The sequence below is a fragment of the Helobdella robusta genome (genome assembly GCF_000326865.2).
Source record: "Helobdella robusta unplaced genomic scaffold HELROscaffold_80, whole genome shotgun sequence".
NCBI lineage: Eukaryota > Metazoa > Annelida > Clitellata > Rhynchobdellida > Glossiphoniidae > Helobdella > Helobdella robusta.
This window is the reverse complement of record NW_008705460.1, coordinates 125755-140356: the sequence shown is the minus strand read 5'-3', so window position 1 is coordinate 140356 and position 14602 is coordinate 125755. Positions and strand designations below refer to the sequence as shown.

At 36.5% G+C, this 14602-nt stretch overlaps 3 protein-coding genes across 3 annotated transcripts; 1 reads left to right on the top strand and 2 right to left on the bottom strand.

The window, feature by feature from the left end:
• Positions 1-1702: 1702 nt before the first annotated feature.
• On the bottom strand, positions 1703-3295 carry HELRODRAFT_182089 (hypothetical protein; the record flags this gene model as incomplete). The annotated part of the gene is made up of 2 exons (XM_009032393.1): positions 1703-1992; positions 3190-3295. 2 exons carry the CDS (start codon positions 3293-3295, stop codon positions 1703-1705), a joined length of 396 nt encoding a protein of 131 aa, XP_009030641.1.
• Positions 3296-7208: 3913 nt separating this feature from the next.
• HELRODRAFT_182087 (hypothetical protein) lies at positions 7209-9693 on the top strand (the record flags this gene model as incomplete). Its single annotated transcript, XM_009032392.1, has 3 exons — positions 7209-8136; positions 8215-8275; positions 8433-9693. The coding sequence occupies 3 exons, from the start codon at positions 7209-7211 to the stop codon at positions 9691-9693; spliced, it is 2250 nt and encodes a 749-aa protein (XP_009030640.1).
• A 3607-nt stretch (positions 9694-13300) lies between these two features.
• On the bottom strand, positions 13301-14150 carry HELRODRAFT_182086 (hypothetical protein; the record flags this gene model as incomplete). The annotated part of the gene is made up of 3 exons (XM_009032391.1): positions 13301-13445; positions 13684-13870; positions 13991-14150. The coding sequence occupies 3 exons, from the start codon at positions 14148-14150 to the stop codon at positions 13301-13303; spliced, it is 492 nt and encodes a 163-aa protein (XP_009030639.1).
• Positions 14151-14602: the final 452 nt, after the last annotated feature.

Here is a 14602-nt window from a genome sequence, read left to right as displayed (position 1 = left end):
ATAATTAAATTTTGTGACACAAGGAAAGGAATGTTGTTGGTCCAAACAACATAACACTATTATAGTTATTTTTATAGCATTTCTGCACACATGATACAGCAGCGTGATGGCATAGTGGTTAAGATAATTTGACGCTGTTTTGCAGTGACTGGGTTTAATTCAAATTATGACAAAAAGATTTCTGCCTATCACATGCTTCTAGTGTGATGTGTCATTTAGCATGTATTCATATACAACGTTTGTGCGAGTTGTTGATTCTCTGAGCCTAGGAAGAGTGTAATAGACTTTTTAACTCAAACAATCTTTAAAATCAGTAATTGACTAACAAACAAGTTGAGGAATAGAAGTGGACCAAGTTTGGATCCTTAGAGCATTCCACTTTACAATTATATTACATATGTCATATTTAGTAAGAATTTTTTTATAATTTGATAACCCTTACATTCTTACTTCTTATGTTATATAAAGACATAACAAAATTGTACAAAGACTCCATCACCACAAAGCACAAAGCAAAAGCTCAAGCCCAAACCTGGCAAACCAACATCAAACAGTCACATCCCGATACAATAATTTGGTAGTCGAAACCACAGTATTATAAATTAAAATGGAAAAATAATAAATTAATAAAATTAAAAAAATCTTACAAGTTGCAGCTCTGGTAGCCATTTTTTATATAAAATAATTAATAAATTATAATTATTAATTCGTTGGTCGTTCAGTGTTCATGTTCTGTAATATTGATGTTAATTGTTATTGATTTGATCTGATTTATTTTACCTTATAATTTATTTGTAACAAATACGTAGACCGCAGAGAAAAGTTTGCAAAAACTTTTTAAAAACTTTTACAAAACCAAACGCAGAGACTAATCGACTGACCGATTGATCCACCATAATTAACATTAGGGTAAGACTAATTGGCTGACTTACGGTTGGCTGACTTGCATGCAGAAGTTAATGTATGTGAACACACCGTAATGCGGTGATAAAAAAAAACATTATAATGAATAAAATATTGCAATATCAATAAAAATTTAATCAAAATATGTTTTAAATCTAAATTTAATTTGAAATAATGCAAAACATTGCGACAACATCGTATAATACCGAGTGGATGACTAGCCTTATAAGAAAATAAACGCTTTAAAAACAATACATAATTGATATATTATTAATAATATCATAATATGTATTTAATCAAAAATTGTATTAAAATATTGTGGTACATCGCAACAAAGTCACAAAAGTCTTGAATTATATTTAGTAATTTACGCAGTATTTGGCTGACTTTTCACAAAAGCACAATTTTCTTAATGAAATCAATACAACTTGTTATAAAAGAATTGAAATATTATTCTCAATTAGTGTTTGGTTGAAAATTGTATTAAATAACGCGATATATCGCAACAATGTCACAAAATATAGTGGCTGACTTAAAATATTGATGTAAACTTTAACGCTCGATGTTGTTGCGGTTGCGTTTGATGTTTGAAAACACCGAACCAAGAAGAGCAGTAAGCGGGAAAAGAAAAGAATACTGTTCGTTTGGATAGGCTGAACACGTGTTTCGTCCCTACCGGGGACTCATCAGCAGCCGGAATAACTATCAGAATAGTTATCGCAGTTTCTTATAAAGCCCGCACAAATCACCTCGTTAATTCGTGATATTTTATTAATTAGTCTTTTAGTTGCTATGATTTTCAATCCGACAATACTTCCCACCAGATCGCCGCGTTTGTGTTGGCGAACGTGATGGATGAGGTTGCATTGCCGGAATCAATCCTGTGTTGCTGTATCGAAGAAAGATATGCGTTGGAATACTTGTTTTCTTTGATCACGTCGGGGTCACCAATTTGTTGCGGTTGCGTTTGATGTTTGAGAACACCGAACGAAGAAGAGCAGTAAGCGGGAGAAGAAAAGAATAGTATTCGTTTTGATAGGCTGGACATGTGTTTCGTCCCTACCGGGAACTCATCAGCAGCCGGAATACCTATCATAATAGTTATTGCAGTTTCTTATAAAGCCCGCACAAATCACCTCGTTAGTTCGTGGTGTTTTATTTGTTAGTCTTTTAGTCGCTAAAATTTTCAATCCGACAATGTCTTAACTTCAATGATCTCTATTTCCAACACCAGTGTTGTAGCTTCCAACAATCGTCAAGTTATCGTTATTCCATAGGTTCAAGGTTTCTGATAGATGAACACAACTGTTTTAAATGCAAACTTGGTTGAACGTTTATTTGAATGCCAACAGTAATAGAAACACTAAATTACAAAACAAAAAAAACTACATAAATCACAATTACAAATTCGCTTCAAATCTCGCTACTACGTCGCTATTCGCAACTCCTTCTATAATAGAATTTACAATCTAAAGGTTGCTAATATAGCAAAAAGAACAAATAATCGAGATAATGATAATAGAAATTTAACATATAGCGCAATTCGATTATTTCTGCGTTTATAACAATATGTTTATTAACGTACGCAAAATTTGGCTGACTTTTTACAAACACACAATTTTTCTAAATTTAAACAAAAACCATTTGCTATAATATAATCGATATATTATTCATGATTTCTATATGATCAAAAATTGTATTTAAATAATGCGGTTCACCGCGACAATGTCATAAAATATAATGGCTAACTTGAAAAATGTTTATTAACGTAGGCCTTTACAATATTTGGCTGACTTCACAAAAGCACAATTGTTCTTGATTTAATCGAAGCAATTTTTTATAATATAGGTGAAAAATGGCTTTTATATGTATTCAATCAAATATCAAATAAAAATAATTCATTTTATATATGCATAATGCGGAACATTGCGAAAAAACCACATAATATTATTTATGATTGTTTTTTAATTTGAAGTTCTTTTTAAAATATCTAGATTTTTAAAAGATACAAAAATTAGACCGCTCACGTTGGTCAACTCTGCATGATTACAAAGTTGTTCACTCTTGCACACGGTGAAGTGTGATTCGGGTTTTGCGGTGATTTACTTAAGCAGCCGCTTGAAGCAGTCTCAATTACGTTTTTGTGACCTAACTAAGAAGCCGCTTAAAGATGTCTCAATTATATTTTTGTGATTTACCTAAGAAGCCAAGCCGCTTGAAGCAGTCTTAATTAAGTTTTTGTGACTTACCGCTTAAAGAAGTCTCAATTATATTTTTGTTATCTACCTAAGAAGCTACTTGAAGCAGTCTCAATCACATTTTGTGACCTTCCTAAGGAGCCGCTTGAGGCAGTCTCAATTACGTTGACATCTCCACCTGTTATTTCATGCATTCCAAGCACTTGAAAAAATTATATACTTTTTTGCCGTTCCTGCAGATGACATAAAACCACATCCTACAACCTACGCAGAATCTCTGTTTCTCACTATGTTTTACGTCTGTTCAACATTGATTCTCTCCACAAATGGTCAAATCATTTTCATTTTTCCCTATATTCTAATACCTTTATCATCAAATTGTTTTGTGACAAAATAGGAATGAGAACGGTAGTGCAAATGTTTGCGTAAGATAAGAGACTAAAATCCATGTCAAATAGTTTTTTTATTTTTAAATGCAATGGCTTTTTTATAATTTTTTAAAATCCATTTTCGAGTGTCATTACAATCAACCTTTGCAGCTTCTCTTAGAATAGCTTTTGCGTATTTGACAACATACACACCACAATCATACAAATTAATATGTTTCACACAATTAGAAAAATGCCATAATGCCCATTTATTTCAATTTATTTGCTTTGACATCACAAAAAATTGTGATGTCAAATATTGATGATGTCAAATAATATTGTAACAATTGTGATGTCAAATATTGATGATGTCAAATAATATTGTAACAATATTAGCAAGCTGGATAAAAGACCCGTTTCTCATATCTTTAGGTCTTAATGAATCTTTTTTCATTTAAAGAAATAACACCCAAAAGCCAATGGATGCCTGTTTTTGATGTATTAAAACAACTAATAACAGATCTTTGTTTAGAGCATTTGTTTCTAAAATGTATTTTAACACTTCCTCATATTTTTGTAAACATATCTGCAAAGTTGTTATAGAGCATATGTAACCCGCAGAATCCGTTTTATAGTAAAGGTGCATTGCTCGAATAATTGATAAATCAATATTTACTCCGGTAAATTACGAGTTATCTTCTGTCTTATAATTAATCAAATTGGTGTTGCTAAATTTTAACCAAGCGGTATCTACATCAAAATTTATAATTTCCGAAAGGTTAGATGTACAAGTACACACCTACCAATCAATCAGTCAATTAGTTTATAAAGCACTATTTTCGCGATGTTCAACAGCGCTCCTCAATGAATTTGGTCTTGAGATCCACCATGAACTTCGTAAGTGTTGGAAAAGTAGTCAGAGAAGGAGGTAAAGAGTTCCAGAGAAAAGAGCCAGAAAAAGCAAATGCACATTTAGCAAAAGAGTGTTCAATACAAGTTAAGAATTGAGAACAAAAGACGATCGTTGTGATGCTTTATATGTTTTATTTAATATAAATTCAATTCAACACGAGTGAGTGTTACGATATCTCTGTTTATTTGATCATTGTCCAAAAGATGCTAAATATATAAAGAAACAAATGTCACATCTCCCCTTTAAAAGTTCAATTTTATTGTTTTTATTTAATGCAAATATTTAATTAAGAACAGAGTCCTTGAATCTAATAGGGAGTTTTGATGAACGACTACTCCGTGTCCTCAGGATGGATTCTTGCGAAGACTATGTGGTGTCACCTGTTGCACTGAGGGTGAATTGGAAATTCCAACCTTTGTGGTTGTGTTGCCTCTAATTGGTGGAAAATGATGCTATCATCCACTGGTGGTGCGCATATAGGTTGATGTCCTTCTTTGGTGTAGATGAGATCTCTTCGGTTCCGTCTTAAAGTTGAACCATCCTCTGTGTCAACAATGGTATTTGGAGCTTAATGTTTAAAACGAACATGTTTCATTGTGGTTCATACGTTCTACATTTCCTTCGTTCAAACTTGGAAGAGGTTTCGATTTACGATAATAATTTTTGTTGTTGTTGATATCTGTAAACTAGATTATCTCTTGCATCTACGACTTTTGGAAATTGTAAAAAATTTAGTTTGCTGAATGATGGCAGTCCTATCAGTGTTGGGGCATTGCTATTAATGATATAAAATTCTAAAAACGTTTTCTTACCCTTAATTATTGTTTCCTAGAGGCTGAAGTTTTCCACTGCCATAAGGTTTAAAAACTGTGTTGGTCTTTGTTAGCTTTGGTCTTTTAGAAAGTTGTTAAAAAACTGTTTTTGACATGACGTTGACTTCAGCACCTGCGTCTAATTTGCATCTGACTTTCATGCCATTTAGATATAGCTCTTTCCACATACAATTAACTTGTTTTGCAGTGCAACTATGTATGGCTAATTCACCAATGACGAAGCTGTTTATATCTTCCTCAACTGCATGAATTGATGATCTAGATAATGGCAATGCTGAACGTGAATGGTTGTCTGTAGATTTCTTAAAACTTTTATTTCTTCTTTTGTTTGACAAGTTGAGGGCTTTACACATCTTACCAAAATGGTTTTGTTTTAAACATCTGTAACATTGTTTTCCAAATGCTGGGCATTGTTTCATAGGATGAATTGTGCCGCATCTTCCACAGCCATGTTTGTTCATTTTGTCATTATTTTAGTCTTTATTTTTGCCAGACCTCACAGAGTTTATTGTTGCGGGTAACACGTCACCTTTTATGGTTTTTAATTGTTCTCGAGTAACCTCAGCAGCTCTGCATAACTGAAGTGCCTTTGTGAGAGACAATTCCGGTTCTCTCAATAATCTTTCCTGAAGACGTGCATCTGCACAACCCAAAACTACTCTGTCACAAATCAATGACTCCTCCTGTTCACCAAATTCACATGATTTGGCTCGGAGACGTAGCGTGGTTACAAATGAATCTACTGGCTCATTTGTGGCTTGTGAGGTTTTACAAAACTGGTACCTTTTAAAAACAACGTTTTTACGTGGTGAGCAATACTCTTCAAATTTCGCTTTTACTGCAATTATTCTATCTTTGTCCTCTGGCGGGTCAAAAGTGAATGTGTTGAAAATGTGAAGTCCCTTATCACCAATCCAACTCAAACATCGCAACTTGTACCTTTTCTAAAAGCTGGTCCGATCGAGAAGCAAGAAGAAATAGCTCAAATCTCTGTATCCATACTTTCCAGCTCTCTTCAACATTGCTGTCACAGTTCAAGGGTGGATGTTGAGCGCCGCATCATTTAATTATATTATTGCTGCGGGGTAGGACGGCGCGTCGGGTAAATAAAGGCTGGTATCGTCAGACAGAAAAAAAGTTTATTTTATTGTAGAAAATTGGTTGGTAAAGTTAGTTATTTTTATTGTAGAAAATTAGTTGGTAAAGTTGGTTAATTTCATTGTAGGAAATTAGTTGGTAGAGTTGGCGTTTTTGTTGGTGAGAAATTGGACACGCAACCGTGGTTGGTGAAGTAGCTGTTGGTTGGTAAGGTATTATTGGGGAAAAGTTTCATTTGTTTGTACGTGGGTGGTAATTAGTCAGTGGTTAGATGGGAGAGCTGGAAATACGGTACGGGGTTGTTACGAGCTCAACGACGACAAACATAAGGTAGCGAACGAAGTAGTTATCTGTTGCGTTGGAGGGTGGCGAACGAAGTAGTTGCCTTTCAACGTAACAACAACATTTGTGGTTGGGTAAAGCACAGGTGGTGCAATATTTGTACAGAAGACGGCTGGAACCGAAGGAGTCAACCCCACATAACACCAGTGTTCGAAGGATTCTACATTGTTGTCAAGTGAAGAAGTTGAAACAGTATCCGCTCGTACGTGATCACAGCACTGGCAGGAACAAGTCTGCATACTAACCTCGAACTTTAACTTTTATTTTGGTTTTCTTTATTGACATTGTATATTTATTTTGGTATAGTTTTCAGTTTACAGAATAAAATTTTTTGATTTGTGTCTACGTCTCAACCTTGCCGCTAAGAACCCGCTACATTTGGTGTCAGAAATGGGATTTTGTCAAGAGGAAGAAGGACAGAAAGTGGCAGTGGATTCTGTCAACAGGAAGGACAGAAAGCGCCAGTGGTAAGAGTTGGCGTTTGTCAATTGCCGGTGAGTAATTTTTATTGACGAAGATACACAACGGACACAACGTGGTAAAATTGGTAAAGATGGCCCACAATTTACGGTCGAAAGACAAATGCATGAAAGAGTGTGATGAGGAGATAACGTTGGATCCCGTGCAGGCAACTCAAATTCGGATTATGATGGAAGCAGCAGAAAAGGAGGAACGACACAGAGAACAAGCAGCGGAAAGAGCTGAAAGACGAACAGAGGAAGCAGCAGCTGAAGAAGTAAGATTGAAATTAAGGTTGATGGAGGAAGATATGAGGGAACGTAGAGAAGCTGACATACAGTTGAGGAGTCAGAATAATAATGCTCAGCAAGGAGACCATACTGCTAGTATAATCCGTAGAATCAGTCCAATGTTAGGAATGTGTCCTATGAATCCCCGTGAAATTGCAGCATATTTTCAGAGGATCGAAGGAATATTTGACAGCCATCGAGTTAGTGAGGAATTGCGAGCAGATCTGTTACTGGTTAATTTGGAAACAAAGATGAAGACAGTACTAAATGAGATTAAAACTGATGATTATCTAAATTATGAAGTAATCAAACAACAGATCATACGTTATTGTCGTTTTTGTCCGATAAAACTCCGCGATGAATTCTTTTTGGCTCGGAAGGCACATGATGAGACATATCCTGCATTTGCATCGAGACTACATCGAAATCTCCGATTCTATTTACAAAGTCGGAAGGTTGAAACGTTGGATCAAGCACTTTCATTGCTAGTCGTGGACCGAATGAAGGAATTGTTGCCAAAAAACTTGTTGGAACATGTATTAGCTCAGGAAGGTGAGGAATGGTTAACCCACGAACGTCTGGCCAATGTTGTGGAGATATATGAGGCCAACATGAACATGAGACTGTCTAGTAATGTAGCCTCAGGATATAAACCTATCCAAAAGGCTGTACGTCCCGGAACAGATCCCAAATGGCTCAAAAAAGAGGTTGTAAAAAGGATCAATATCAAAGGTAGGTTGTTATCACTGTGGTAGTCGGGGACATCTTGCTAAATTTTGTACCCAGAAAACAAATCATAACCCCATCAAGAAGCTCATGAAATGCCAGGTCACTGCTATGTCTCAGGCCACAAAGGAGTTGAAGAAACCAGGTATTACTCCTGGGACCATACAGGCTGAAAAATACTTCAAAAGACCATTTGTTCAGGTTAAAATTCAAGCTGGTCCGACCTGTGCAGCATTGGTAGATAGTGGAGCAGAAGTATGTGGAATCTCTCAGGACTTATGTCACAAGTTAAACATACCCAGAGGGGAACGTTTGAGGATCAAGGGATGGAATAGACCAACGACAGAAGTAGATGGTGCATGGGTAATGATGGCCTATAACCCTGATGAAGGCGAAAGTATTGCCCCCGCTGTACGAGTATGGTGTGCAGTGGTACCTAATGCTAGCAAACAGTTAATTATTACACCCAAGGTGGTGGAATTGTTGAAGATGGCAGAACAGTATGAGGTACCTGCCGTGAAACTCGAGATGACCAGGAATATCACACCAATCAAGTTGGGGAATGAGAGCACCTTGACGTTCTACAACACTGATAGCCTCCAGATACCATGTCAGGAGAGGTGTGGACGATCTGATAGGCGTGATGGTGTTGATGCAGCCAAACGTCGTGTCAGTGAAAATGATGATAAATGTAATGATGAAAGCATTGTTAGATCACATGAGGTTAACAAAGCTGGTACCCATACAGTTCACAACAATAATAGTAATAACAATAAAAGTAATGTTGGACGATATGAAGTAGCTCACAACAGCAGCAACAGCAACACTACTGGTAAATTGATATCTAACACTAGTAGTAGTGAAAGTACTTCCCACAATGACAGCGACAGCAATAGCAGCGACAACAATATTGGCAGTAAAGGTACTCACAACAATAATGGTGATAATACTAAGATCAATGTTAGATTGGAAGTAGCTTACAATAACTACGATATTAATAATGGTAAAATAGATGGCAGCAGTATTTTAGATAAGGTTGGGAATGAACTAGTTAATGAAAATAATAATTGTAAAATAGATGGCAGTGGTATTGTAGATATAGTTGATGATCATGAGGTTGATGAGGAGAAAGATGATGAAGTCAGTGGAATTAATAATTGTAATTTGGATGCCAGTAGTGTTGATGGTAATGAGGATCACGACGTTGATAGTGAGGAGGATGAGAAGATGGAACGTAATGTTGGTAATGTTGATCAGGCAGATGATGCTGGTAACGTTGGTCAGTCGAATGAAGCAGATAAGGTAGATGGTGTTGGAGATGTGGTTCGGTCAGGGGAAGCAAGGGTTGGTAGCGATGGTGGTCGATTAGTCGATGACGAAGAGGCGGATGTTCATGATAATGATGGTGGTCAGGAATATGCAACGATGAAGAATAATAAATGTAATGTTAGAGATGAAGATGATGAAGAGAGTGTAGAAGGTGTACGCTGGGAAAGGAAAAATTCCTTCAGGAACAACGTAAATGTCAGACGCTCAAAAAATGTTGGGAGTGGGCGAAGATGAAAAAAAAAAATTTTTTATCGAAGATGGCATTTTATACCACCAAGAAACTTTATTAGGTTATAAAAGGAAACAGTTGTGTTTGCCAGCAACCAGGTTTCAGATAGTGATGGAAATGGGACATGATAAATCGTTTGCTGGACACATGGCTGCTAAGTCTACAAGACAAAGGATGGCCCTTAGCTTTTGGTTTTCGGAAATGTGTGAGAAGATACGAAGATATTGTCACTCTTGTCAAATATGCCAACTGAGAAACTCGGTCAGGATAACAGAAAGAACTCCCATAACTCCCATTTCCAAGAAAGAGGAGGAACCGATTTCCCATCTGGTAATGGATTGTATTGGGCCGATGATATCAACGGAAAGCGGACCCAAACCAAGATAGAATTACTCCTTAGTTGTGGTGGATCTTTTCACTAGATGGCCCATGGCATACCCGATGAGACACATTATTGCCAAAACGACATGTGAGATGCTGTTGCAGATATTTATAACTTACTCTATACCAAGGGTCATCAGTTCAGATCGGGGTACTAACTTCACGAGTGGTATAACGCAGGCATTGCTTCAAAATTTGGAATGTAGTCCTCGATTCAATACACCGGGACATCCGGAAGCGGCAGGAGTGGTGGAACGATGTAACCAGTCGTTGAAGGGTATGATCCAGAAGTTGGCGCAAAATCATCCTCGGAGTTGGCATCGTATGTTACCATTTGTTTTGTGGGCTCTTCGAGAGAAACTTTCAGCGACCACTCATGTTAGCCCGTTCACCATGTTGTATGGAACGTTGCCTAGGGGTCCTTTAATGGTTTTAAAAGAATCATGGGTGGGAGAACGCTGCTTGCCACTAAACCTAAAAAAACAACCTGATGTTTACCTGAAAGAGTTACGACACAACTTGGAGGTCGCGTATGGTTATGCGGAGGATCATGCTGACAAGGAACAGCAACGGTACGCTCATCACTATAACTCACGTAGTACAAGTCGAAGATTTCAGTTGGGGGACATGGGGTCATAGTTCTAGTTTTCTCAATTTGGAGGAACAAATGGTGTAACAAATGGCAAGGGCCTGATACCATTGTGAGAGTAAAATCCCCACATTCATACATAGTTGAATTAGAAAGACAAAAACGCCATATCCATGTGAATCATATACGGAGGTATAACCAACGGATCGAGGAAGTTGCTTTGAATAATTGTGTCATTCTAAGGAACGATGAAGAGGACTTTGGTCATCTACATTCATATGAGCCGGAGAGCACACAGGAGATGAACATGGTACAAAGACAGATGGAGAGCATAACTCATTTATCAGATGTATAAAAGAAACAAGTGATGGAGATAGTGAAAATCCATGCAAAGATATTCCAACCTCGGGTGGGATTATATTCAGCCGTACAGCATAGTATCAGTGTGAATGAAAAGTTTTGACCGCAACGGTTGCGTGCATACAAAATACCAGAATTACTTAAACCGGAAGTTGAGAAACAATTAAAGATGATGTTGGAGCAGGGTATCATTATTCCGTCAAACAGTGCAATGGCCAGTCCCATTGTTTGCATCATGAAGAAAAATGGCACTGTCCGGTTGGCCGTTAACTACCGATATGTGAATAGACATTCTGAGGGAGATGGTTTTCCTACACCTGATGTTCAAGATGTGCTTCAGAAAGTGAGTCGAGCCCGATATATAAGTAGCTTAGATGCTAAAAGTGGTTATTGGCAGATACCCATGGAGGAGGAATCAAGATGGCTGACCGCCTTTGTTTACGATTTTGGATTATTTGAGTTTACCCGTATGCCCTTCGGTTTGAAGTCGGCCAGTATCACATTTACAAGAGCCATGAAGGAACTAACCAGACATGTGCAAGGATTCACAGAGGCCTACATAGACGACATAGCCGTATACTCCAATAATTGGGAGGAAGTCTGGCCTGACGTTTGATATAGAAAAATGTCGTTTTGCACAAGGCCAGGATACCATTTTTGGGACACTTGGTGGGATCGGGTAACATTGATATGGATCCACTAAAGTTGCAAAAATTACATCAAATCCGACCCCCAACCACGAAGAAGGAAGTACGAAAATAGATAGGATTTCTAAATTACTTCCACAATTTCATCCCGCATCTAGCCAGTACTTTGGATAACATAACGGAATTGACGAAAGGGAGAGGTAATGGGAATGTAACGTGGACACAAGAGCATCAACGTAGTTTGGATACGGTAATTCATCAGCTGAAGAATGTTGGAGGTTTACATACCATTGATTACACCCAACCGTTTGGTTTAATCACTGACGCTAGTGACCACACGGTGGCATGCTGCTTGGTGCAAATTGATAGTCTTGGAAAGGAAAGCCCCATTGGCTTCGCTAGCAAGAAACTGTCGGATACACAGCGTCGGTGGGCTACCATTGAAAAGGAGGCATAAGTTTATTTTATTTAGAAAATTGGTTGGTAGAGTTAGTTATTTTTATTGTAGAAAATTAGTTGATAGAGTTGGTTAATTTCATTGTAGGAAATTAGTTGGTAGAGTTGGCGTTTTTGTTAGTGAGAAATTGGACACGCAACCAAGGTTGTTGAAGTAGCTGTTGGTTGGTAAGGTATTATTTAGATTGAGACTTATACAATGTGCAAATTTCAAAAATTATTCTATCTTTTGTAGGTAGCCAGTACAAGAAAACAAGATATGGAGACAAATGAGAAAAAAAGAAACAAGAGAAACTTGACGAGCGCACAATTAAAAGCTTTACTTAATGATTCGATTTAATGTAATTTTGCTTTTGTTGTCGGATTATAAATCGGACAATTTAAAAAGAATTGAAATAACTTTATTTTTATTAACCAAAAAATTTTGTAATCAATCAATCAATCAATCAACCAACCTACCAACAAACCAACCTACCTACTAACCAACCAACCAACCAACCAATCAATCAATCAATCAATCAATCAATCAATCGATCAATCAATCGGTTTCTTAAGCTCTGTTTCAGCGATGTTCAACCACGCTCCTCAGTGTATTTCACAAACAGATTGGAAAATAGTTAGTTGTGAAGTTAGTTGTTCCAAAATAAATGGCCAGAAAAAAGCCGCCATTTGAGTTTTTAATTAAATATTAGTTAAAATATTTTCTATTCAACTCAACACAAGCTAACTCTAAATTGTTATAAAATTTCAATGTCAGTTTCTATTTTATATGCTATGACTGTTCTTTAGTAAAAATTTCAGACATTAAGTTTCATAGACTTAAAATATTCATGGATCCCTAACTTCTTAGTAAAAAATTAATTTTTAATAAAAGTTGCCAAATTTGTTTGTGATTATTTTACTTTTTAGACAAGGATATTTTGTCAATTTTCAATTTTGCCAAAATTAAAGACGTGTTGCCGTTTGATTTTGACTTTGATTTAAGCGTTATTTTAAATCAATGCAATTAGAAGTGGCAAAATAAATTAATTTAATATTTGAACCACATTTAATTCAAGTTAAAATATTGTATTAACTGCATTTATAAAGTTTATTAATGCTGACCAGTTATATATAAAACGAAAAATTATTTCGGCCCAAGACAATGACAAAATATCAAGTAAAATGGTTGAATCTGTTTCATCCATAATCTCGACCATAGTCATAACAGCTGAAATTAGGATCCGCATTGTAAAACCAGGAAGATTCATCGGGGTAGTCGTTCCGCCAGTTGTTTTCACAATCTTCATCATCGTCCTCCTCTTCTTCTTTTTCCTCTGCTCCTCTGTCAGATATTTAACATCATCACATTGTTTGCATGCTTCAACGTGTTGAATATTGTGAAACAACGAGAAATCAAATGTGTAGTCGTTTAAGTAAAAGACGTCATAAACGAAATTGTTCTCCTTCTGTTTTTAATCAGCGTCTCTTTTTGGACCATTTCTTGAATTCTTTCGCTGAGGCTGATCAATTTTTTCCACATTGAAGAGGAAATATTTTTTTGTTCTCATTTTCTGAATTACTTTCCGAATTGGCCAACGAACCAAATGTTTCGGCTGTCTTTTCCAATAATTTGATATCCTTTATGAAGAGATATCTTTCTTTTCATACTTGGTTTGGTATCGTCAGCTAAATCACAGTGTCTCTTCCTCTCATTTTCCAGTTTATACCGTCTTATCGCAGTTTTGACAGTTTGATGGATGAGGGAATCTTGAAATATGAAATTGAGTTAAAATTTAAAAAACTAATTTAAAAAACTTAATAGAAGCAAACCAAATGTGTAACACTGAACGAAATAAATAAATGGGAAAAAAAAAATTCTACAGATACTTACATTACTGATGAACAGTTCCAGCAAATTTGAACTTGTTCTCAATTTTATATAGTTCCTCATCACTATTAGAGCATTTTTTCGCTTTTTTGCAAACAAACATGATGATTCAATTCGATCTTTTTCAAGTTTCCTCATGATTCTGACAATTGCAACCATTTCACTGTACACACGATGTTTTGAAATAAAATAGATGCTCAAATGAATATTATCTCCTAGATTTATTTGTGAATGCATCAACATCATCATATTTCAATCTGATGGAACAAATCTCACTAGTTCCTGGTTTCAACTTTGTTAACCTGTTAAATATTTAAAATTTTGTATTCAGTCAGCCAGTCGGTCAGTCTTTGTTAACTTGCTAAATATTTAAAATTTTGTATTCAGTCAGTCGGTCGGTCGGTCGGTCATTCAGTCAGTCAGTCAGTCAGTCAGTCAGTCAGTCAGTCAGTCAGTCAGTCAGTCAGTCAGTCAGTCAGTCAGTCAGTCAGTCAGTCAGTCAGTCAGTCAGTCAGTCAGTCAGTCAGTCAGTCAGTCAGTCAGTCAGTCAGTCAGTCAGTCAGTCAGTCAGTCAGTCAGTCAGCCAGTCAGTCAGTCAGTCAGTCAGTCAA